The following is a 22,629-nucleotide window of genomic DNA, read 5'->3' on the forward strand; positions in this document are numbered from 1 at the left end:
CTCTATTCCAGCCTCTGATGGATATTCTGACAGTAGTTGGTTGCAAAAAAACTTTCAAATAGCTATCAGAGGCTGGAATAGAGAGAGATTTTCGCTCGAAATGCTCATCCACTTTTAATACCACGCCAATGTATTTGATTTGGGTCTTGAAAATATGTAAATAGTCTTCAGAAGTACTAGAAATGTACGAAAACCGCATAATTCCTTCAAGATATCTCAAACTAGGAATTTTTCTCACTATTTCTCGGATAATTCTGAACACACATGGATTTGAAGGTTCAAATTTTAACGGTGAGCTGTAAACACTATTACTGATTAGCTCATATAAAAATTCCATTTCTAAGACTAAAGTATGATTTGTCACAAAAAATGATGCAACTGCCCCTTTAACAAACGTAAGCTTTATTTCCAAGATATTCAATACATATTTCTACATCCACGGTCAGTGCTGTCGTTAATTCTAGCACTCCCCGGGCAACAGCACTGTACATAGGGTTTAAAATGGAATAAATTCCTCATTAGTAAAATGAATACCAATTCTCTGAGAGTCTAAGAGGTTTAAAGATTCCAAGAGATATTTCAGGTACCGCGGTCAGTGCTTTCGTCAACCTTAGGATTAGATCTCAACCATCCAACAGTATATTGTCTGTGTATGTCCCTGCCTGTATTCGCTGGTATAAAAACGACCTATTTCTCTTTCACCAAGTTATACAATGTAACAGCTTGTATTTCTATTGGATATAGAGACTAAATAGCCTTGAGCGTATAGTCAAATTGGCATTTGCAGAACAGTAGGGTGTAAAATACCATTTCATTTCATTTGTCATTCTCTTAAAGGGATTGTAAATAGGTGTTCTATTTTTTTAATGCGTATCGGGGACAGTGATAGCATCAATTTGCACCATTATAATTTTCAATCAGACGTCTGTGGTTCTTGCCTCTTCCTGTCTTTGAAGTCGAAGATGTACTTAGATAAAGAGAAACTGGATGATAGAGTCTTCTGTGGTTTCTGCAATTCCACCAAAACTAGATGACCTCACTCATTGCGAAATAAGCTTGTATCACACTAGCCCTTCGCGATTAGTGACGTTATCAAGCACTTAGTCCTTGAATCACGGAATGTAGCGATTTGATTGGACTGTACACCAGTGAGTCAATTAGAGCCCTCGACAGAAATGCTGAAAACATTATTGTTCAGTGATCACAGCGAGGCCTCAGTAGCGTACTATCCAATCAAATCCATTTAAACTTCCATTATACAAGAAATGTGACTATTGCAGTCATGTAAAAGTACGAAGTTCGTGATAGCTTGATATTGTGGAGATGCCGCTGAACATGATATGGCTTAGAGGCACCCAAGCTTGACATATCAAATACAAAATATATATAAAACAATTTTATTACAAAAAAATAAGATACAAAATATTAACTATTACAAATTAATTGTATGTATACCAATTGTAATATCATACTAGTAAGTGTCATTTCATCCATTGCGTGATTATTATTACTTATTGCTTTATAACCCAGAGTCAGAGTTATTTGCTTGAAATAGTCTGAATTGAGGGGGCTGTTAAGTGTATCTCTTACAAGAAATAAATTTAGGAGCAAACAAATATACAATAGAAATGTTATCTTGAAAATAATTAAAAAATGAGCATGTATAATAGGCTCTCACAGAATAGTTCCTGGCTGCATGGAATATAATCCGAGACCCATGTCTCTCAAAATCTTACGGTCAAAATTTGTCGTCAGTGTAGAATTTTATATTGCGAAATATCTCACGGCGTTTCTATAAAAAAGGGGGTCGAGTAGAGGCCACAAAATTGTCAATGGGGGCTTACTGACACATATTTCCCTATTTAAACTGATAAAAATTTGAAATTGTGTGTGTGTTGGGTGGGGGGTTACAACTGGGCCAGTTCCGGGAAACCACCATGCCCCCCTCCCCCTCACACACACTCACCGACCAAGAAACACCACTGACAAACGACAAATGATCATCGTATTTGAGAAAAGGGATCCACATTTTATGCATAATAGTCGTTTGTTGCCTTATTGACCGTGTCAACCAGGACCACAAAAACGACGACCACATATATAATAACAGCTATCATCCAGACCAGACCAATCACTAAACTGATGATTGAAAAGATCTTGGCCATTCGTCCATCGTTCTCTGCTTGGGCAAAATCCATTCGATCTGCTGCAGACCTGGACTGAAATGAGTATTCTGGAATTTAGTATGATTGAATGGAATGAGGTGGGTGTCGTTAGTGGCAGAGGGGGGTCGTCGGGTTATGAACCTTATACCTCTTACTGCTCACTCAACTGGGTCTGTTTATAGGACTTGGACATATCGGATTTTGTTTTGAAAGAAGAAAGACTAGGATACTATGAGGGTTTATGAAGATGCTTTACCAGCTGATCTTTGGCCAATTATTTTACTTGGCCACTGCAAAAATAGGGTTTTTGGAAACAACAAGCGACGAAAGCGCACAGCAAATCTTGAGGAGGGGAGCTGGGCCTTAGGAGTATGCTCCTGCTGGAAAATTTGTCAAATAAGGAAACCTTGAACAAAATCTTTCATGTTTTGGTTTTTTGCTCTTGGTGCATGGACGAGCCGCTGCACCCTGGATACTTACGTTACATGAAAATACCAGAGCGGCAATACCAGTTGGCCAGAAACAACACAGACATGTGAATAGAGCACACCCAAAATAGTCGCTAGGTCTGGTAGTTATTATGGTTTGGGAGACCTGTAATTTAAAACATATCAAGCAACACATTCCAAGGAAATAGTATTGAAGTTTCGAGAGGACAAAATTTGAAAAGTAGAAAATCTGAGGTCATAAATGAAATGAAATGAATGGAGTTTTACGTCCTACTTTTCTGTGAGGTAGGTCATATCCAGAGTTTTAATATAAAGGGTGCAACTCCTTGACTCGAGTAACCCAGAGTAATGACATGGTTAGAAAAGATTAACAGGGGAGTGGACAGGATCAGAATATCACACTTACCACAGGTGGTCCCTGTTGTTGAGCATAATTATGCATTGGATATCCTTGACCTGTAAATTAACAATACACCTATATTAGTGGACCAGATTAAACTGATGTTCGATGTTTTATATAAACAGTGAACCATTCTCAAAGACAATTGCACAGCACTTGATCAATCACTGGAATCTAAAGTAAACCAGAATTAGGTGATGCATAATACAACAGTGGATCACTATCTTAAATGTGAACCAGAGTTCTGTGATGCCTGGTGTGTAACCAGATTATAACACGGAACTAAGCCAGTCACTGGAATATAAGCTAACCCAGAAACGGATGTATATTATAGCAAAGATCTTTCCTCTATAACCTAACCCACAGTGTTTCTATGAACAAGCAATAGTACAACGATGGATCACCCTTTAGAATATAACCCAGAGTTAGGTGATGTCTAGTATCTTTATATACAGACAATAGTACAACAGTGGATCGCCTTCTAGAAAATAACCCAGAGTTAGGTGATGTCTAGTGTTTTTATATACAGACAATAATACAACAGTGGACAATTCTCTAGAATATAACCCAGAGTTAGGTGATGTCTAGAGTTTTTATATACAGATAATAGTACAACAGTGGATCACTCTCTAGAATATAACCTAGAGTTAGGTGATGTCTAGAGTTTTTATATACAGACAATAGTACAACAGTGGATCGCCTTCTAGAATATAACCCAGAGTTAGGTGATGTCTAGTGTTTTTATATACAGACAATAGTAAAACAGTGGATCGCCTTCTAGAATATAACCCAGAGTTAGGTGATGTCTAGAGTTTTTATATACAGACAATAGTACAACAGTGGATCGCCTTCTAGAATATAACCCAGAGTTAGGTGATGTCTAGAGTTTTTATATACAGACAATAGTACAACAGTGGATCGCATTCTAGAATATAACCCAGAGTTAGGTGATGTCTAGAGTTTTTATATACAGACAATAGTACAACAGTGGATCGCCTTCTAGAATATAACCCAGAGTTAGGTGATGTCTAGTGTTTTTATATACAGACAATAGTACAACAGTGGATCGCCTTCTAGAATATAACCCAGAGTTAGGTGATGTCTAGTGTTTTTATATACAGACAATAGTTCAACAGTGGATCGCCTTCTAGAATATAATCCAGAGTTAGGTGATGTCTAGTGTTTTTATATACAGTTAATGGAACAACAGTGGATCGCCTTCTAGAATATAACCCAGAGTTAGGTGATGTCTAGTGTTTTTATATACAGTTAATAGTACAACAGTGTACTACTTTGTAGAAAAGGAGACTATCTCGTATTACTAAAAATAATTAGTACAGCAAGTTCTATTGACCGTCAAATTTGATGATATTTTCAAAAACATTTTCTTTCGAATTATTATTTCATCAAATACATTGAGGTGACGCCCCTCACTTGACCCTAAATATGCAATGGTGAGTGGCTACAGGGAATTAAAGACGCAACTGCCATTAAGGGCGTTGTAACCTGTTTCATGACCTAAATTTCATCTATTTGTATTGTAACAAAAGAAGACCCTTCTTTTTCGGTTTGACATAACACTTGACAGCAACATACCTATAGAGGCTTTTTAATAAAGTTTTTTTTTTATGTCGACATATCTATCCTTTAATGAAATCAAATGGAGTTTAATTTCCCACTCCTGGTTTGACCAGCTGGTAGACAGGATCCTAGGGAACCTAAGTTAATATCCTTGTCAAATCATTGGTTTCTTCCAGCTCTCCCTTCAACATATCACTATTTTAATTCACTGTATACTGCTCTGAGAACGATATCATTGATTATTATATTGTGTGACAGATGTTACTGGAAGTTTGAATATAGCGACCTTGACATTGCTCTATTTTTTTTAATAAATCGATTATATTTTATTTTACTTTAACACCTATGTACTTTGTTGATAATATTGGTAGGAAAATTTGAATCAGAAATGTGTATTAAATTTATATGTATAAGTAGGAACGCTGACGTAGGTCAGTTGTCTGAAGATTGCACATCGTGAAACTCGTGAGTAACAACATGATTCAAGTTCCGTTTTAATATCCGTATGTTATATTTGTTCCGCTATTGTAAAAGATTTCCTCATAACGAAATTCTATTTTTGTATTGTGCACTTTTTCGTGTTAATTATACCACATAAGCATGCTATAAATAAGCTCTGTGGACGCTCAATGGGATGAAACCCTAATACAGAGTGGCAGCAGTAGTTGTGAGCGAGCATTACCAATTCCGCTGGTGACCAATATCGGGTGAAAGAGCATTTGTCCAGCCCAAAATTCTTGAAAACACCCGCGGACTGGCTACTACTACCTTTGCAAGTGAACATTGGTTTGCCTCTTTAAACCTGTGGGTCTGCCTCTTTAAACCTGTGGGTTTGCCTCTTTAAACCTTTGGGTTTGCCTCTTTAAACATGCGTATTTGTCTGAATAATTAACTAAAACAGTTGCACTATATATTAATTGTTGTGTTCAGGAAGGTAAATATGCTGCATAAATCAAGGTGTTTTTGTGGTTGCCCGCGGCCAAATACATACTTAGTAGAAATAACAAACATTAAGGTAGAAAGTTAATAGCGGCTAAATTTTAGGATAATAACAAATAAAACACACAATAAATACCGTCGTTTAGCATTCACAGGTCTTTGTTTTGGAACATTTTTGCGTTAGCGCAGTAGAGATTGGTATCATCAAAAGGCACTGGCCGAGCTCAGGAATTCCTGAGAGAATAAAATTCTCTTGCTAATTTATGCTCAAGGACGAATTTCTGAACATATGAAACAAAATCATAGAATCAACCGTCCGCTATAAAAGCTTTACCAGGTGATAAACTTCCTTTAAGCTATCCGTAACACTTTAAATAATTTAAATCTGACGTCTTGCTCTCTTACAATTCATTTAAATTAGACTTTTAGAAACCATGCGGTTATTTGCATTTCTATCCCTTAAGATACAAGAATAAGCAAGTGCAGCTGTGGCTGAAGAATTTTCCTCATTGCGCATAGCAAAGCTTTGTCCATCATCATTAGTCTAGCCAAGTGTACAAAATATTCAATATCATTTTCCCCTATTATCCTAGTTTTTTCGGGTCAACAAACATGAATTCAATTTTCTTATAAAAACATCGACCACTTCGGTATAAATGTATAATTTTTCATTTTCTGAATCAAAAAAATAATGAACAAAAAAGAATGAAAAAATGTGCACGTACCTCCTTGAGACATGATGGCTGTTCTTCACAAATCAAAAATCCTAATATCCCACAGCTGAATCTTCCTTTTGTAGATATTCAGTTGAATGCAAAATATACTTTAGTCACGTGATCGAAGTCCCTGCCCCTGCCTATAAGGTGGGTATTTGAGATTGTCAACTTGCCCGTCCAGTTGAATGTAAATATTTCACAATTTTAGTTATTCTTACGGAAGACTAGTTAATCTATATTCGAACAGGGATTGATTATGACGTCTGCGATGACCAGTTTCTGTCAATAGGTTATCAGCCTGTGTTGTTTAAACCAAATCACCTTTTAAAAATAAATATGATTAAATACATGTATACCAGTTCCGGACGAGATACTGTGTAGATAGCTAGATAAATCTTATCATTAATAGGTGATTTCGGAGAAACTGTTATGAATGGCTATAGTTAACCCCAGCCCACCTGTACACTCGAGTTGAATTGGCTGCAGTAGGCCTATTATTACTATACCTTAACGATGTATAAAGTTACTTAAAATATATACTATAATGTAGGCTACACTTTTAGATTTATTGATTAGTTAGAGTATTTTACTATAGTCAAATACAAAGCTGTCCAAGAACAAAACAAACCTCGCACTGGATATCGAAAACGAGTGGGCTAATACACCAGTCCTGTTAAAATATCTCTAGTTGCACACTGTGTTATCATTAAACTTTTGCGTCTATCAGCCAGGTATTTCTCTTGTCAGGAGCGGGACTGATAAAGCGTCTATTCGTTCGGATGTGACAATAAACAGAGGCCTCATGTGTCACAGGCTGTGCAAGTGAAAGATACTTAAGTAATTTAAAAAGTAGGCTAATACTACTGTCCTGCAAAATTACACGCATGGCGTTGCCCTTCTTCCAGGCTATTACGAACTTCGGACTACAATAGTCACCTGTCTTGTATCATGGAAGTTTATAAATGAAACGATTTGATTGGATTGTACGCTAGCGAATTCAGCCAATCAGAGGCTGACGCCATAATGGTTACAGTCTTTTTGTCGAGAGTTTTGATTATTTGTATTCGCTAGCGCGCAATCCAATCAAATCGATGCATTTCGTGCTTCAAGATCAGTGGCTTTTACAGTCAAGGTATGAGTACTACTAGTAAGTCGTAATAGTTCGACATTGTGAAGATGATTCAGTTGAATCAGAACGAGGCTCAAAACTTTGAAAAAGGTAACGTTATGTCATTGAATGAAATCGCCACCTTCACGTCTTTAAAGCCCCCTTCTCCAAAAATAAAGTTCATAGGGTCCACAAGCGTTCAGCTTAACGAAAAGAATTGTCGAATTACCTGTCTACTAGGATTACTAGATTACTATATCTTATGATCGAATCATTATATTGCAGTCTAATTTAAATTAGCCCTATTCAACGTTTATCAAATTAACCGTTAGGTCTAACTCGATGACGACTGCTTCAACCAATCAAATTTCTACACTCTCCAGCGCTGGCATTTTGTGGCGTGGTGTTTATCAGGTTAGGCCAAAAGATTTATTTGACGAACGTTTAAGAGGGCTGTCGTTAGACCCTAACTAAAGTGGCTATATAAAAAATAAATGCTAATAAAAAAAACCGAACGAAAGTTTGGTCTTATTTTGATTAGACTGATTATACTGTATTTCAAAATGAAAATTAAGATAATAAATAAAATTGCATAAGGTCCTAAATTTAGTATTCTGTTATCTTTTAACATATTTTTTTATGTTGCCACCAGCCCCTCGTTGTGAAATAAACAACACTGACATATTTAGCGAAATACTTATCTATTATGTATCATATATCAGCTGGCCTTGAAAATGAGTCGATATATTTTGACGGATGTCGCAACCTACAGTGAGTGCAAAGCACACTATTGTTCAGATTTTTGATGAAGAATTATTTGGTCTTGAGTGCGATGGTTGAGGGGATTGTAAAGAGTTTTTGTAAAAATAGCATGTGTATCGGGGACACTGATAGTATTAATTTGTACCATTCCAATTTTCAATCTGACGTCTGTGGTTCCTGCAATTCCACTGAAACTAAGTGTTTGATGACGTCATTAATCGCGAAATATGCTTAATGACATATAAGGCCCTTCGCTATTAACTGACGTCTGTTTGAAAATTTTAATAGTGTTAATGGTTACTTACAATGTCCCCTATACACATGAAAAGTTTTAAAATCCTCCTTCAAACTTCCTTTAACACTTTCGATTGAAGCGATGTCCACAGTCAGGTCTTTATGCTGGGGAATTTATATGCTAAGGGAAATAACTCTATTTACACATGCTTCTACTCAGTACCACCGTAAGTCATTCATCCGCGATTTTTGTCGCCGACAAGAGTCTTGTCAAAAGTTTCACTGACCAGCTGCGGGCACACGAGGAAACAAAAATCTCCAGTTACTTTAATGATAATCACGTGCGGATCATGCAATTGGAAGGAAAATGAATCTGATTGGATGATGACGCTCTGTCTTGCAGACGATAAAACTATTGGCGACAATAAATTACCAAACTTGTTTGATATCACAGATCCTGTCGGCAACGAGATAATCTTGTCGTGGAAGCACACGCGAGATTTTACTCAAGATTCAAGACGGCGACAAAAATCGCCAACCATGACTGCTCGTCACCTCAACAACGGGGCCATAGACCTAATTATCTAAAGCATTTTAAGAAATTCCTTTTAGATTTTCAGTATTTTAGGCAATAAGTTTCTGATAGAATTTGGGGATATTTAATATGATTTAACAATTTGGGGGTGAAATCAAAGAACAGTTGACCCCGGCTGGATTCAAATAACAGTGATATAATTGTAGAGATAGTTTATAATCTAACAATATATGATTATATAAAATTATATAAAAATTATACCGATTAGGGATGGATGCAAATCGCTATATAACATGAGAATATATAAATATAATGGCAAGATATGTTATACTTCTATCTTATTAAATTCCTAATATCAAATATAAAAATTTACAGAGGACAACAATCTATAATGGACGCAATTAATTAGACCATAAGCTTCCCACTAAAGTATTTCTTCCTGAAGCATGGTGGCGCTCGATTGGTGAGTTGGGAACATGTTCCGCCTGTTCGAAATTCGGCCTCAATCGCTTGGTACGGAACCAGATGTGTCACATTCGAAATTTTCCCTTCTCTTGCTTTCTCCTTTATTTTGAATTCTTCAACACATGTGGAACGCTTCTAACCCCCATTTCAAATTGTTTTATTGAACTTTCGTATGATACCATGAATCTACAACGCGTAGAACTCACCAATCGAGTTGAGGGGATTGTTTCTGTACAGAGGCGTCTACACTCCTCCTGTAATCTAATTTCAGACAGAAGAAAACGGAAAAAACCCCGAAGAAATCAAATGGAAATGGACATTTAGGAGAAGTAAAAGACCCTTACGGGTCGGTTGGGTGGTTGGGTTTTAAATCTCATCCGAACCCTCTCATTTACATGACATCAAAATATAAAATAATTGACAAGTTTTGGGCATTATAAATATTAACAGAAAAACGAACTGGCAACAACCATGCCTTAAGACTGGCATACCTATAGAGGTTCACAATCATTTTTGAAAAAGTGAAATTATACTCGTATATATACACTTTCAAAAGAAAATGGCCTATGGCAGTCCCTCACACTCTAGAGATCACCAGTTGCCTATTGTTGCGAGTATGTTTCGAACGCAGCACTCATGCCACTGAGTTATGAGTTACGTTCGTTACATATGGCCACTTTCATTATTCGCAACCATACGCAACTGGTAATAGCTATGGTGTGAGGGCACCTTTAAACAAATGAACGTTCAGTCGGCTACTACGACTATTGCTTGTTGAAGCCAAAAGCATAGAACACAATCAGTAAGATTATTCCCATTATGATTAAAATTATTCCTATTACCAAACTGACGATACCAAGCGTTTTGGCACATTTACCATCTTCCAGGGCAAGGTTAAAATCCAACCTCCTACTTGCTTTTCTCGACTGAAAACAAAAAAAACGAAACGAAAAATTGAAATTAAATTTTTTTTGAAAAAACGAAACAATAAAATAATAATACACAGAATTTCAGTACTGTTTTGAATTTGATATTCTGATGTTGGTGTATATTGAAATGTAGATGTGGATACCCAACTTTCCAACAAATTTACTTGAATTTTGAAAAAGAAATCTCATCTTTTTGGCATATAAATACATTAGACACAATGGCGCCATTTTGCGCGTGCATCGAAGGGGTACAAAGGTGGCGTTGTTTCAATATGAAAACAGAGCAATATATGGATATGTTTTGAACAGGAACTTTTCATAGATGGGTGGATCCAATCCAAGCCTATCCAAACCTGACACCGTTTCACGCCAGTTTAAGATGATTACGTTTTACAAACTCCCAAGCTCTGATAATAGTGAAAAGACTTTAACAACCATCAAGAACTTATTCAACAAATTACCGAAATGGCACCAGATTTTAAATGTCAGGAAAGCATTAAAGAATTTGTCTTTGTTTAAGTGCAATCGAAGAACTCAGTGTTTGATTTTTTAACAAGATGAAAATAATTTGCAACGGTCTTAGCACGTGTGTGTTCAGCTCGACTAAACCCTGCGTTGATCAGATTTTCCCAGATGTCGCTAGTTGCTAGCAGTCGTTGAAAATTCAGTAGCTCTCAAATTCTGTCAGTCACAAGGTCGACTTGAGCCTATGTTTCATTGTTAGTTTGATTTACTTACTTTCCAAGAGTAGTACAAAGCCACCAAACCAGTTGGACAAAAACAACATAGACATGTAAACAGTGAAAATGGAAAGTAGTCGTTTGGTCTGAACTGGATGACCGCGTCTCTATTGACTGGCTGGTTAATCTGGAATACCGTACAAATACATACGTTTTCTAGACGTAGATATATGCATAATAAAGACTTTACCAAAATTAAGTTTTCATCCTTGCGATTCCTTGGTTATCAGTCCTTTTTAGAGCAAACTAAGGATTCGTGTCTAACACATTGAGCTTTGTACAATGACAGTTGTCTGTCCGACTATTTAACAGATTGTGCTTGGAACAATAACAGTCTTCTGTGTCCAACTAGCTGACGGAATGTGCTTGGTACAATGACAGTTTTCTGTGTCCTAGCAGATTGAGCTTGGTACAATGACAGTTTTCTGTGTACAACTAGCAAACAGATTGAGCTTGGTACAATGACAGTTTTCTGTGTACAACTAGCTAGCTGATTATGCTTGGTGCATAACAGTTGTGTCCAGAATGAAATAATGAAATTTGGGACTTACTACGACGTAAGGTTTAGTACTGTAGGTATGAGGTGGGTAGGCAGGGTTGCTATGGTATACTACTTCCGGTTGATATCTTTGACTCGAATGGCTGGAATAAGAGTAAGCTGAGGATCCGGATGAATGACCTCCGACCCCATGAACTTTGTACACTCTTCCGTCCTCATATTCATAAGCTAAAACATATCAAAATAGATTTCAATTTGGTCCATGTTTATTTTAGTATATTTGTATCTTTTGTTTCGTTTTTTTTTACCAGAAGTAGAAGATCAAGGCGTCCCAATCGAAAGAGAAATCCATAAATGAAGATCTCATTGCCGACAGGATCAAAGCCTTGGTCAAATATGTCAAACAGTCCGCCTGGGCCATGGACAAAGGGCAAGTTTCTGCAGACAGATAATAAATTGAAATTGTTTTACGTCCTTTTTCTGTGCTTGTGGTTTGTAAGATAACGCTTTACAGTGACATTCGTAGTTCCCTATGCCCAACTGTTGAGCCAACTATGCATTTGTGACCTGAATAAACTGAAATGTGCACCAGTCTCGAAATAGAACACAATTCATCCGAAACAAAACGTTATGCCCGTATGTCCTTTTGAAGCCAACACCAAATTCTTTGACCTACCTGATTTCGAAGGCATACTTAGATCTCTCATTTCATACAGTTGATATTATATCCTTCGAAAAAATGATAATCGGAAAACCCGGGGAATGCTTGTTCTCTCTCTTGTAAAAATGGTACGGTAGTTTTAAAATCCAAACTACAAAACTCTGTGCAGTGAAGAGTTAAAATCCTAGATAAATCCTGACTCTAAAAGTTTGTATGTTATCCTAGAAACGTCTAGGATAAATCCAGATTTCGATAAGTCCATTGAAAAAATCCCCGAATCCGGCTTTGTGGGACAATAATCTGGCCCACAATGTTCCAAATATCATAGAAAGTTCTCACACTATGACTCAGGTTAGGTCAAATCTGTTCTTACACCTCTATTGACAATAATAGCTGACACAAATATTCACAAAGCTTGTTTATTGCTAATGTTTAAAAAATGTTAATAACCCGTTGTTCGAGAGTAACAATATTACACAATGTAGCTCATTCAATATGGACACGCATTGAATAATCCCTTCAACACATTACTTTTCTTTTTTGTATTTAAATTTTAAAAAGCGATTATAACATTGTCGATCTTAGAATAAGATACATGTATACTATGTAAATACGGATGGTGGGGGTAATTTGCCACGCTGCTGTTTCCCATTCATCGTCGTTAAAAGGATTGTAAAGAGGTTTTCTACAAATTATTTGTGTATCGGGGACATTTATATCATCTCTAATCGCAAAATATGCTTTAACACATAATATCCTTCGCGATTATCATCTAACACCTTGTTTTAGAGGAATTGCGGGAACCACAGACGTCTGGTAGAAAATTGGAATGGTGCTAATTGATGCTATCAGTGTCCCCGATACACATACCGAAATAAGATAACCCCTTTACAATCCCTTTAAAATTATACCCCTTTTCTTGGGGGCATGCTCTTTACTATTCCCTAGTTTTGTGCATGTGTTAATATCTACAAAACATAATGACTGCATAAAGCAAGTTGATTGGCTGGGATGAAAATCACGTGACATTTTAAAGGTAATATGTCGTATAACTTTTAGATTTGACGGGATCGCTCTACAGAAGACTAATTTCACTACCTCGGCACTCTGACGTGGGAATAACGCTATAGCAAAGATCTCGTAGTCGACGTCATTTTCAGCCCAGCCAATCAACTCGCTTTATGTAGTCATTATGTTTTGTAAATATTAATACATGCACAAAACTAGGGATTGGTAAAGAGAAACGGCCCCAAAGAAAAGGTGCAAGGTTTAAAGGGATTGTAAAGGGGTTTTATTATTTCGGTATGTGTATCGGGAACACCGATTGTTATCTTTGTTCCGACTACGAAATCTTTGCTATAGCGATATTCCTACGTCAGAGTGACGGGATAGTGAAATTAGTCTACTCTTTCTTACTTTTCTTCTGTAGAGCGATCTTATCAAGACTAAAGACTATATGACATATTCGGCTATCCTTAATGAAAGTGAAACAATACTTGCTGGACAAGTCGACACCCAAACTGTCTTAGTTTAATTCTTAAAACCAGTTGGTGTTTACAAATAATATAGGTTGAATCTCACTAATATGGTAGCTTGAATGGTTTACAATACTTGGTATTGTCTGTGCATTTTTGGAAGATCCGCTAAATCCAGACCGACAACGCCCAGACTTTAACTTTCAGAGCCAACCCCCACAGCCGTCTAACTCCACCCCAATCCCCCCACCCCCACACATACCCCTCTAACTTCCAGATCCCCAAACTCCTAACCTTCATACTTCCACTCACAGACTCTCAAATTCCAAGACCCAAACCCAGGACTGTTGATCCCGAAACTTAAGACCCCCAGCCCTCACTCAACCAACGCCAGACCCCTAATCTTCAAAGTCTACTAACCCCCAAGACTCCAACTTCCAAAAGTTTTCGAATTAGGCCAACATACTATACCAAATGTTTATAGACTTTGCTCTCTCCCTCAAAACAAGCACTTCAAATTTCATTTTACACTCGTTCACTTTGTTCAATTTATATATAATGAAGTCTCAATGTTCTGTATTTAATGGGCTTGCAAACGGCCCCATAATACGCCATTGTCTGAGCAAACTTTTTTAAAATTATTTTAATTTTTTTCAGAGATTTGGAACATCAGCCTCAAAATAGTACTGTTAGTCTCAGAATGTCTTTGCGTTGATTTTGAGGCTGCTATTCCAATTCTCTCTGAAATGCTACAGAATTAACAACCCAATTCTCAACTGCAATATGGTGGCTTCAGCTTTTGCAACATGAACAGTGTAAACGAACGCATCGTTCTCCAGCTTTTATAGCTGGCTTCCATTTGAACTGTAGTATTCGTGACTGAATTCCGACACTGTACGAGAAGCAAGTTGATCATTCCAATTTTGTAGTTCTCTCCCTTGAAAGGCTTAATACAATTAATAAAATTCTCCCATCCACAAGTTAAGCGGTATTGCATCGCAAAATAACTTTTTGCTACCCAATATTTCTTATGATTAGCGAAAATTAAATTTTGTTACGACGATCTGCGAATCAAATCGAACTGGATATTTTGTGATGAGAATTTTTGTCAAAACTGATAATATTAATCCACTATTGAACGTTTAGTCTAAAATGATTACATTATATCTTATTTTACAATTTGATTATTTGATTACTTGATTATATTATTTAAGATATAAATATATATAGTAACGTTTGATATACGTTTTACTACAAGGGAGGGAATTCTCCGCAATTTTACTCGACCACTGAGACTACTTATGAAAATAATTTAAATCCAATATTAGACCGTACTGAATTAGATTAGAAGATAAATGACGACAACACATAATAAGTCTTCGGAGTACTGTAATTCGAAGCACAGAGGTACAATGAGTACCTCTCAATAAAAGAGAATATCCCCACCGACTCTCTCTGCATCTTCCACTTCCCTCATATACGCCTCTGATGACTGACACCTTCACAATAGGAGTCTCTCTCTGTACAATATCTCTCTTTCAACTTTCCTTAATTTCTACTGTCACGCTAAGAATCGCGTGCCCTACGACTCTACTTTCCACACCCTCACTTTCTACAGTCCTTACCCTGACTCGCGTGCCCTCCGTCTCGCTTTCTACTAATCTTAGATTAAAGATTGAAAGACTTTCCATTAAGATACATACTTTAGTACATTTTGATTAAAATTTTGTATTTTGTTTTTTTTTGGAACCTCCTTAGCGATAGAGGCCCGTGGTTCAACCAGTCCCTATGTTAGTTGAGCCACTGTCGGGTGCAATTCGTAGTTTGCTACTCCAATATTCCTTCCAAATAGTATGTTCTCAGCTCTATCTGAACAACTATAGACCGGTTAGTCTAGAAATAATTGGGTCCATTATATCATTTCACAATATGAAAACTGAAATTTGGTTTAGATTAAACCTGAACTGAACTTTGTTGACCTATAACGAACTGCGACTAATACCTTGCTTGCAACTGCTACCTTTCTTATATCACGAAATGCAGCAATTTGATTGGATCGTAACGCTACCACAACCAATCAGGGACAGAAAGGTTGTAAAAATTTGGCTATGGTGTAATCCCGTGCTGTATTCGTTAATGTACAATCGTTGCATTTAAAAACTTCCATGAAACAAGAAAAGTGGCTATTGCAGTTAAGGTATCAGACGCAATTCGCTATAGCTTGACATAGTAAAGATTGTTTGAGGATATTTTTGTAAGTTAAAAACATTTGTAAAACACTTTATTTTCAACAGAGAAAAATAATCGTTAGAAATCTTGTCTCGTCGAGCAAAAGTATTTAAGCACATTTGGGTTTGATCCAAAACATCAACAGTCCATTCTATATTTAAAGAAGTAGTCATAATATATGTCGTACATGTTCAATAGTTACTTATTCTTCCCCAAAACAAAATGGACTGGTCTTATTTATGTTTTGAATCGTCAAAGCACGTGCATAATCATCTTTGTTCGACTTCAATATCACATACACATTAAAAGTAATTTTAAGTTTCGAAAAATCGTTAAAAATCGAGAAAATCACCAGGTGCAAAGCTAATTGTTTGGTCCAACCTTTCTGTAAAGTCAAAGAGAAAATTGGGGCTTGCAGATGTCATGACGTCACTCAATATTCAAAATGACGTTTTAATTTCCCGCGTAAAGACGTCATTAATTTTTTTGAAGTGGCAAACTGTAGTTGGTGTGGGGTGGGGACAATATCACAGATAACGGGATAAAATAAACCGGGAAATAAATACATTGCGAAATAGGGACTCGAGCTCTGCAGTACAGTTGCGTTTCATTGGCGAGCGGTAGGGTAGGGGCCTCAAAATTTTAAAATGGGGCTCACAGGCAATATCCTTACACTATATACAACCATAAAAAACTTAAAATCGTGGGCGGCGGGGGAGGGAGGAGGGCGGAGCCGGGCCGGTCTTTGATAACGCCCCCATCCTCCACCTTACGCCACAAATAACACGTTTGTCAGGATTCAATATCTGCTTGAGGTTAAGAATTCTCATTTAGGTAATTATTGTTCTTCTTGCGACAATGGCGGCTAGTGTCAACGATTGACATTCAATTTGTACATGTTGAGAATGAGTCGAACAGTTGCATGCGATAAACGCTATAGTATTAGTTCAGAGCAAGATCCAAACGTCCATAACAGTATAGGTCGAATCACTTCACAGGCGTATGTTATGTATCCATATAGAGCGAGTATCCAGGTGACGTATTCTCGAAACGATCTTAGCGCTAGGATATCCTAGAATCAATGATAGAAGATAAGAACCTAGGACATCCTAGCGCTAAGATCGTTTCGAGAATATGTGGCCAGTTGTCCGGGTCTAGTCTTGCTTTTTCCAACCTTTTTCGCGATTGTCTATACATGGATTCTCATTTTTGATCCTTATCAAGATTAGAGTAAGTAATAACAGTATTCCAATAGTGAAGGAAGCTCACGTGATCCAAGATGTTCTAGGAATTCGCTAGAGAATAGGCATTACTGACGAAAGTACCCAAAATGCAGATAATCAATTTTTTCTATTACGACATCTGTCAATAGTATAGACAATACATATCACAGTAACGCAGACGACAAAAACCAGCAGAAGGCAATAACAGGTCAGTAAAATGTAAAAAGTGAACATATACAACGTTTCGTTGCACCAGTTATTCGGCTCGTGGAGTATCTGCGTAAAATTCGGCTTCCAAGTCGAAAATATACAAATATTTAAAACAATAAACATTGAAAATATCACACAAATGAACAAATATCCAGTAAACATCACGCTCCGTGCGATAACTGCATCGTCAAAATCATCTGATAGATCCTGATAAAACCCTCCATTATTCCTAGATCGTTTTTGTCGCCAGAGCAATATTATGATTTCCAGAAATCCACAAGCACCGAAAATTAACAGATATAAAGGCACTGTAGGTTCCACTGGACAATCTTGTCGATACGAGCTACCTGCAAGTAAACGGTTTTAACGTCAAATTTTTTAGAGTTTTTTTGTGTGACGATTTCTAAACGACATTGGTCATAAACCTGAATTTCAAACGAAATTTGAAACAGATTTTATGAAATGACAGAAGAATCGACACAAAACCGAGGAAAGAAATAGTATTTTGTTTCTATTATTGTCTATTTAAGGTTTAGCTCCCTATCAAAAGTGCTCTTTGTTTGAGCTGACAACGAAAACTTTAGATGTGCGTAAGAACAGAGTCACTGGGATGCACCAACTTTCAAGTTAAAAGTTTCCACGATTTTCCAACTTATCATGCATCATCCGACTCAAAAAATGATACCCCCTCCCCCCAGGTTTTCATCCGAAATAAAGAAAAAAGACTCACCAACGACCAGCATTGAAATGGGAATTGCAAACAATAATAACAATATACACGTCATCCACGCTGGAATAAGAATGATAATAATTGATAAATAATAATACTATATGTTGATGGATGCAAGGACCAGACAGTGGCGGAGCCAGGTTTACGACCGAGGGAGGGGGGGTGGGGGGCGAGATATCTGAGAATGCCAGAATCTCTAACCTAGTAATGAGATTTTTTCCCGCAAAACTTGGCTCCGCCACTGGGACCAGATGATTGTTTGGATAGTTGGACAGATGGAAAGATGAATATATGGATAGATGAGTCAATCTCCCAATGGATCTAATGATAGATAGATCAATTGACTAATGGATCGATAATCCTATGGACGGATAGATGTATCGATTGATCGTTTCTCCCACGCTTGATCGCCTATGAGATGCAATCCACAAATGCTTTCGGGTGTCTTTTGATAGTTTTATGTTCTAACAAGTTTTGCGATGCATGGTTATACATAGATTTTTCTTAGATAAACCAAACTTCTGGTTCTTACCTGAGTTCCAAAGAACCTCAAAAGATCTGATCAAATAGTCCACAATATCGTCCGAGTCGTCTTTGGCTTCTTGTAGTTGTAGGAATAAAGATCCATAATTCGTATTGAACTGATCCTCGGAATAATCACTGACACATATACTCTTCTCATCTTCTAGTTGCTGAAATATTTCATTTATATTGTTAAAGATGTGTTCCCTTATTTTCATTCATGAAAATGTTACTACTTGTATGAATAGAAAGTAGAGGTAATCTAATGGAAAAATACTAGTTTGTCTCACATGTCCATAATTAATTCATACTTAGCTAAATTAGAAGAGAATTACCAGCAGATTTCCAAAGAGTGACCGATCAAGAAAGGTCAAAAAGTATTGTTTTGTTTATCCAGACTGTACATACATGGACATTTATGATTGGGTAAAATTCTTAATCATATGCAATAAGAACATAATGATATGATTAAGAATACATGATAATTCATTAAAAACACCAATTTATCAAATAGTTTGCTTATATTGACACTAAAAAATATGAAGACCCATCTTTAATTTGACACTAAAAAATAAGGAAGCCCATCTTTAAATGATATAAACAAACATATTTCCCTCTGAAATATGCAGATGTTTCCTTGGATATGCAGGTGCCTTACTGATTGATTAAACTGCAAATTCATCCACATAAACATCGATTAAACATACAATAGGTCTTAAATATTATAGGTATTGATCTTTAATTTCAGTTCCACTTCCTCCTTGGCCTAATGATCTATGGTGCAACACCCCAATCCCATAACTTCCGTCGCCTATGCCTATACATTGTAAATTGGAATGTCCGACAAGAGACCCAACCATGTCCTTCACCTATTGTAGGGCTGCTCGAGCTTCATAATTAGGTTGGTATATGCCAACAGACCAATCACACCAAATTGCTAACCGGAAGTAATATTTTTGAGAATGCTTGACCAGAAATCCAAGCCTCTTTAAAATAGTCAAGGTGTTACGAACTTCGTCTTATACCTTGACTACAATAACCACTGTTCTAGTATCACGGAATCAGTGATTTTAGTGGACTGTACAGCAGCGAATACAGCCAATCAGAGACTTCGACAGGAAGACTGTACACATTATGTGCACATGCTTTTTGGTCGAAGCATCTGACTGGCTGTATTCGCTAGCGTACAATCCAATCAAATCGCTTCATTACAAACTTCCATGATACAAGATAGGGGACGATTGCAGTCAAGGTACAAGTACGAAGTTCTTAATGGCTTGATAATGTGAAGATACATGTACTAACGATCGCAATGAATGGGCAATACTAACATTATTTGCTGTTGAACTAGAAAGATGCAACACTGTAGAAACGATCACATGCAAGACCGAGTTTAAATTTATATTAGCTAGTAACAGCTTGTCCGAATCTAGTGAAAAAACCACAAGCATTCATTATTTCAAAGTTAGTTTCCAATTACTGGATATTCAACGTTTGTTTGATCTAAAACTGTTTTGCATCCGAAACACAATTACAGTATTAATTGTGAACTTGAAAGGGTATTGACTATACCCTTCCACAAAATTGATCTATCTATGGATTATGGATCATGCCAAAAGGGTGGCTAGATGACTCTCGAAAGCGCTTGCCATGGATCCAGAAATGAAATGAAATGAATGAAGTTTTAAATCCTAGCATTCTTCGTCTGTTTGGCTAATGAAGACGGACAATGCCATGCAGTGTGCAATGACGGAGATATTTGCCAAGACAAATCCAACTATCGGGGGATGCACATGGGGTTTCGGTATATTGTCTCTTCCAGACGACAAATCAAGGCAATGTTATCTGTTCTATTTTTGTCTGCGGATGGATTGTTATTGTGGCATTGAAAAAATATGGCGATTCAATGAGTTGCGAACCTTGTAAAATTTAGTGTGTTAGATTTTGTCTGTCGATGAATTATGAATTACCAAATGAGATTGAAACTTTGCAAGAGAATGAATGAATGACAAATATTGATAATGTGATTCATCTTTTCGATATGTCATTCTGTTGAGATTTTGTCTGTCTATGGATTGTTATTTATAGAATGAAAGAAGAACTGAATGAGATGATAGACCTTGAAAATTTGTATTACCTTTCGGCTCGTCATGTTTTTACCTGGAGCTGTAAGTAGGGCATGTAGAAATGCTACATTCCAATATTATACTGAATAAATAGTCAATGTAAAATACCCAACACGCTTAGGCTAGGCGCATTCTAAACACTATTCAGCATACTTTGAGCTTCAATTGCCAAATCAATAAAATGGTGGGCATAAAAACCGGCATAGTTGTAGACACAAAATTCAAATGAACTCGATTGAAAGAAGAATAACTCCAAGATCATCGTCAAGGAGTGCATATAACACAAGGTATGAGATACGGGATATAAAATTCTGTTTTATTTCGTTCGCCCAATAATATTCAGAATAGTAATATATACAACTTCCATTTTATTTCATTTTGATAGTCGTATAAAAACCCTTTTGTTTCATTAGCCCAATAAAGTACATAGTAGTAAAATATTAAACTCCATTTCATTTCATTAGTTCAATAAGATACAGAACAGTAGGATATAAAACTCTATTTCATTTCATTAGTCCAATAAGATACAGAACAGTAGGATATAAAACTCCATTTCATTTCATTGATTCAATAAGATACAGAACAGTAGGATATAAAACTCCATTTCATTTCATTAGTCCAATAAGATACAGAACAGTAGAATATAAAACTTATGCCGTTTGTATTCAACCACCCTGTTGACAGATAATGCTCTTTGTCCTATTTAGATATTATTTATCGCTTGAAAGGTTTTATATAATGTAAAAATTGCATAAATTGTAAAAATTTTAGAAATTTGTCAGTCTAGACATTGAGGTGACACTGGAAGCAGGTTAACATTTGCATATTCAACCCAAGCTTAGGGTTTACCTCCTAATCTTCTCTTCCGTCTGGCTGTTGATGACGAAAAAATGAAATGGAATTTTACGTAATTTTCTGCACCATGTGGGCCATTGAAGACGGCAGGGTGCAATGAGGGAAATTTTGTCAGGACAGAGGCATTAACCTGCATTTTTCGATTACCAACTGTCGAAGGATCTTTAATGTGCGCAGCCCGTAGCACATGGGGCCTCAGTTTATTGTCCCATCCGAACGACTAGACGCTTTTTCCATGCCAGTCCCTCTTTACTTCATCACTGATAGAGGGAAACCGGGTTGAAAAATCCGAAGGTATTATCTCGACCTATTTAGGAATTGAACCATGGACCCTTAGGTTAGCGATCAAGAGCCACTCACTCACTCACAAGACTCACTGAGCCACCGCGGCTCCCCAATGAAGACGAGAGATAGAAGATTCCTGAAGGTCCAGAGTCGAATATCGATTGAAGGTCGGGGCAGTGGCAACTGCACAATTTTGGATTGAGTGGGGCCAAGTAAATCCTTTATAGTTGAGTCAAGAGGCATGTGCCTCCGGGAAAATATAGAGCTATAATCCTCTATCTTATGCAATTTGAAAGAGACATTCTTCAATACTTTCAGTACTGGGCAGACGTTTTTATTAGCTTTTATACTTAATATAGCCACCCCAGTTAGGGTCTAACGACAGCCCTCTTGAACGTTCGTCAAATTAAAAGTAAAAGCTAATAAAAAACGGAACGAAAGTTTGTGTATAGTGTTGGAAGTTTTCATAAGGTTGCTCCTTTGCTTATGAGTGATGCTGACGTGGTACAGGATCGCGTTGCGACATGCAAATGACCCCATGTGCTGCTAAAGACCCCTCGATATAATAAAGAGGAAACGTCTTAAGGTTGAAATAAGGTATATTGGATTGTCGACTGAGCTAAACTGAGGCTAGCCATTATTCTCTTAATCTACTCTCAATTAACTTTAGAAATAACTTTACATTAGAAAATAAAATCCTCTGTGATCCCTTGACAATTCTTATCACAGAAATACACTGACTTCAAGGGCTCAATACGGGATAGAAAAATAGGGCATAAATCTCCATTTTA

General features: G+C 36.9%; 3 protein-coding genes across 3 annotated transcripts; all 3 read right to left on the minus strand.

The window, feature by feature from the left end:
- Positions 1–1,382: 1,382 nt before the first annotated feature.
- Positions 1,383–6,623, minus strand: LOTGIDRAFT_234303 (hypothetical protein). Its single transcript, XM_009061573.1, has 5 exons — positions 6,401–6,623; positions 6,260–6,372; positions 3,021–3,070; positions 2,646–2,759; positions 1,383–2,219 (listed from the first exon to the last, which is right to left on the minus strand). The coding sequence occupies exons 2-5, from the start codon at positions 6,270–6,272 to the stop codon at positions 2,031–2,033; spliced, it is 366 nt and encodes a 121-aa protein (XP_009059821.1). The 5' UTR covers positions 6,273–6,372; positions 6,401–6,623; the 3' UTR covers positions 1,383–2,030.
- Positions 6,624–9,066: 2,443 nt separating this feature from the next.
- On the minus strand, positions 9,067–12,532 carry LOTGIDRAFT_234304 (hypothetical protein). Its single transcript, XM_009061574.1, has 4 exons — positions 12,199–12,532; positions 11,575–11,750; positions 11,022–11,150; positions 9,067–10,280 (listed from the first exon to the last, which is right to left on the minus strand). Exons 1-4 carry the CDS (start codon positions 12,227–12,229, stop codon positions 10,119–10,121), a joined length of 498 nt encoding a protein of 165 aa, XP_009059822.1. The 5' UTR covers positions 12,230–12,532; the 3' UTR covers positions 9,067–10,118.
- Positions 12,533–16,821: 4,289 nt separating this feature from the next.
- On the minus strand, positions 16,822–20,724 carry LOTGIDRAFT_165057 (hypothetical protein; the record flags this gene model as incomplete). The annotated part of the gene is made up of 5 exons (XM_009061575.1): positions 16,822–16,959; positions 17,486–17,667; positions 18,051–18,110; positions 18,583–18,742; positions 20,710–20,724. 5 exons carry the CDS (start codon positions 20,722–20,724, stop codon positions 16,822–16,824), a joined length of 555 nt encoding a protein of 184 aa, XP_009059823.1.
- Positions 20,725–22,629: the final 1,905 nt, after the last annotated feature.

This window comes from Lottia gigantea (assembly GCF_000327385.1).
Source record: "Lottia gigantea unplaced genomic scaffold LOTGIsca_49, whole genome shotgun sequence".
Lineage (NCBI taxonomy): Eukaryota > Metazoa > Mollusca > Gastropoda > Lottiidae > Lottia > Lottia gigantea.

Coding starts and splice junctions, on each gene's coding strand:
- LOTGIDRAFT_234303 (XM_009061573.1), bottom strand. Junction 2,760..3,020: donor AACAACAGGGACCACCTGTG/GTAAGTGTGATA, acceptor TTTAAATTACAG/GTCTCCCAAACCATAATAAC. Junction 2,220..2,645: donor CTCTGGTATTTTCATGTAAC/GTAAGTATCCAG, acceptor TACTCATTTCAG/TCCAGGTCTGCAGCAGATCG.
- LOTGIDRAFT_234304 (XM_009061574.1), bottom strand. CDS start 12,229: ATGAGAGATCTAAGTATGCCTTCGAAATCAG. Junction 11,751..12,198: donor AAGTATGCCTTCGAAATCAG/GTAGGTCAAAGA, acceptor GATATGTTTTAG/CTTATGAATATGAGGACGGA. Junction 11,151..11,574: donor GTACTAAACCTTACGTCGTA/GTAAGTCCCAAA, acceptor ACGGTATTCCAG/ATTAACCAGCCAGTCAATAG.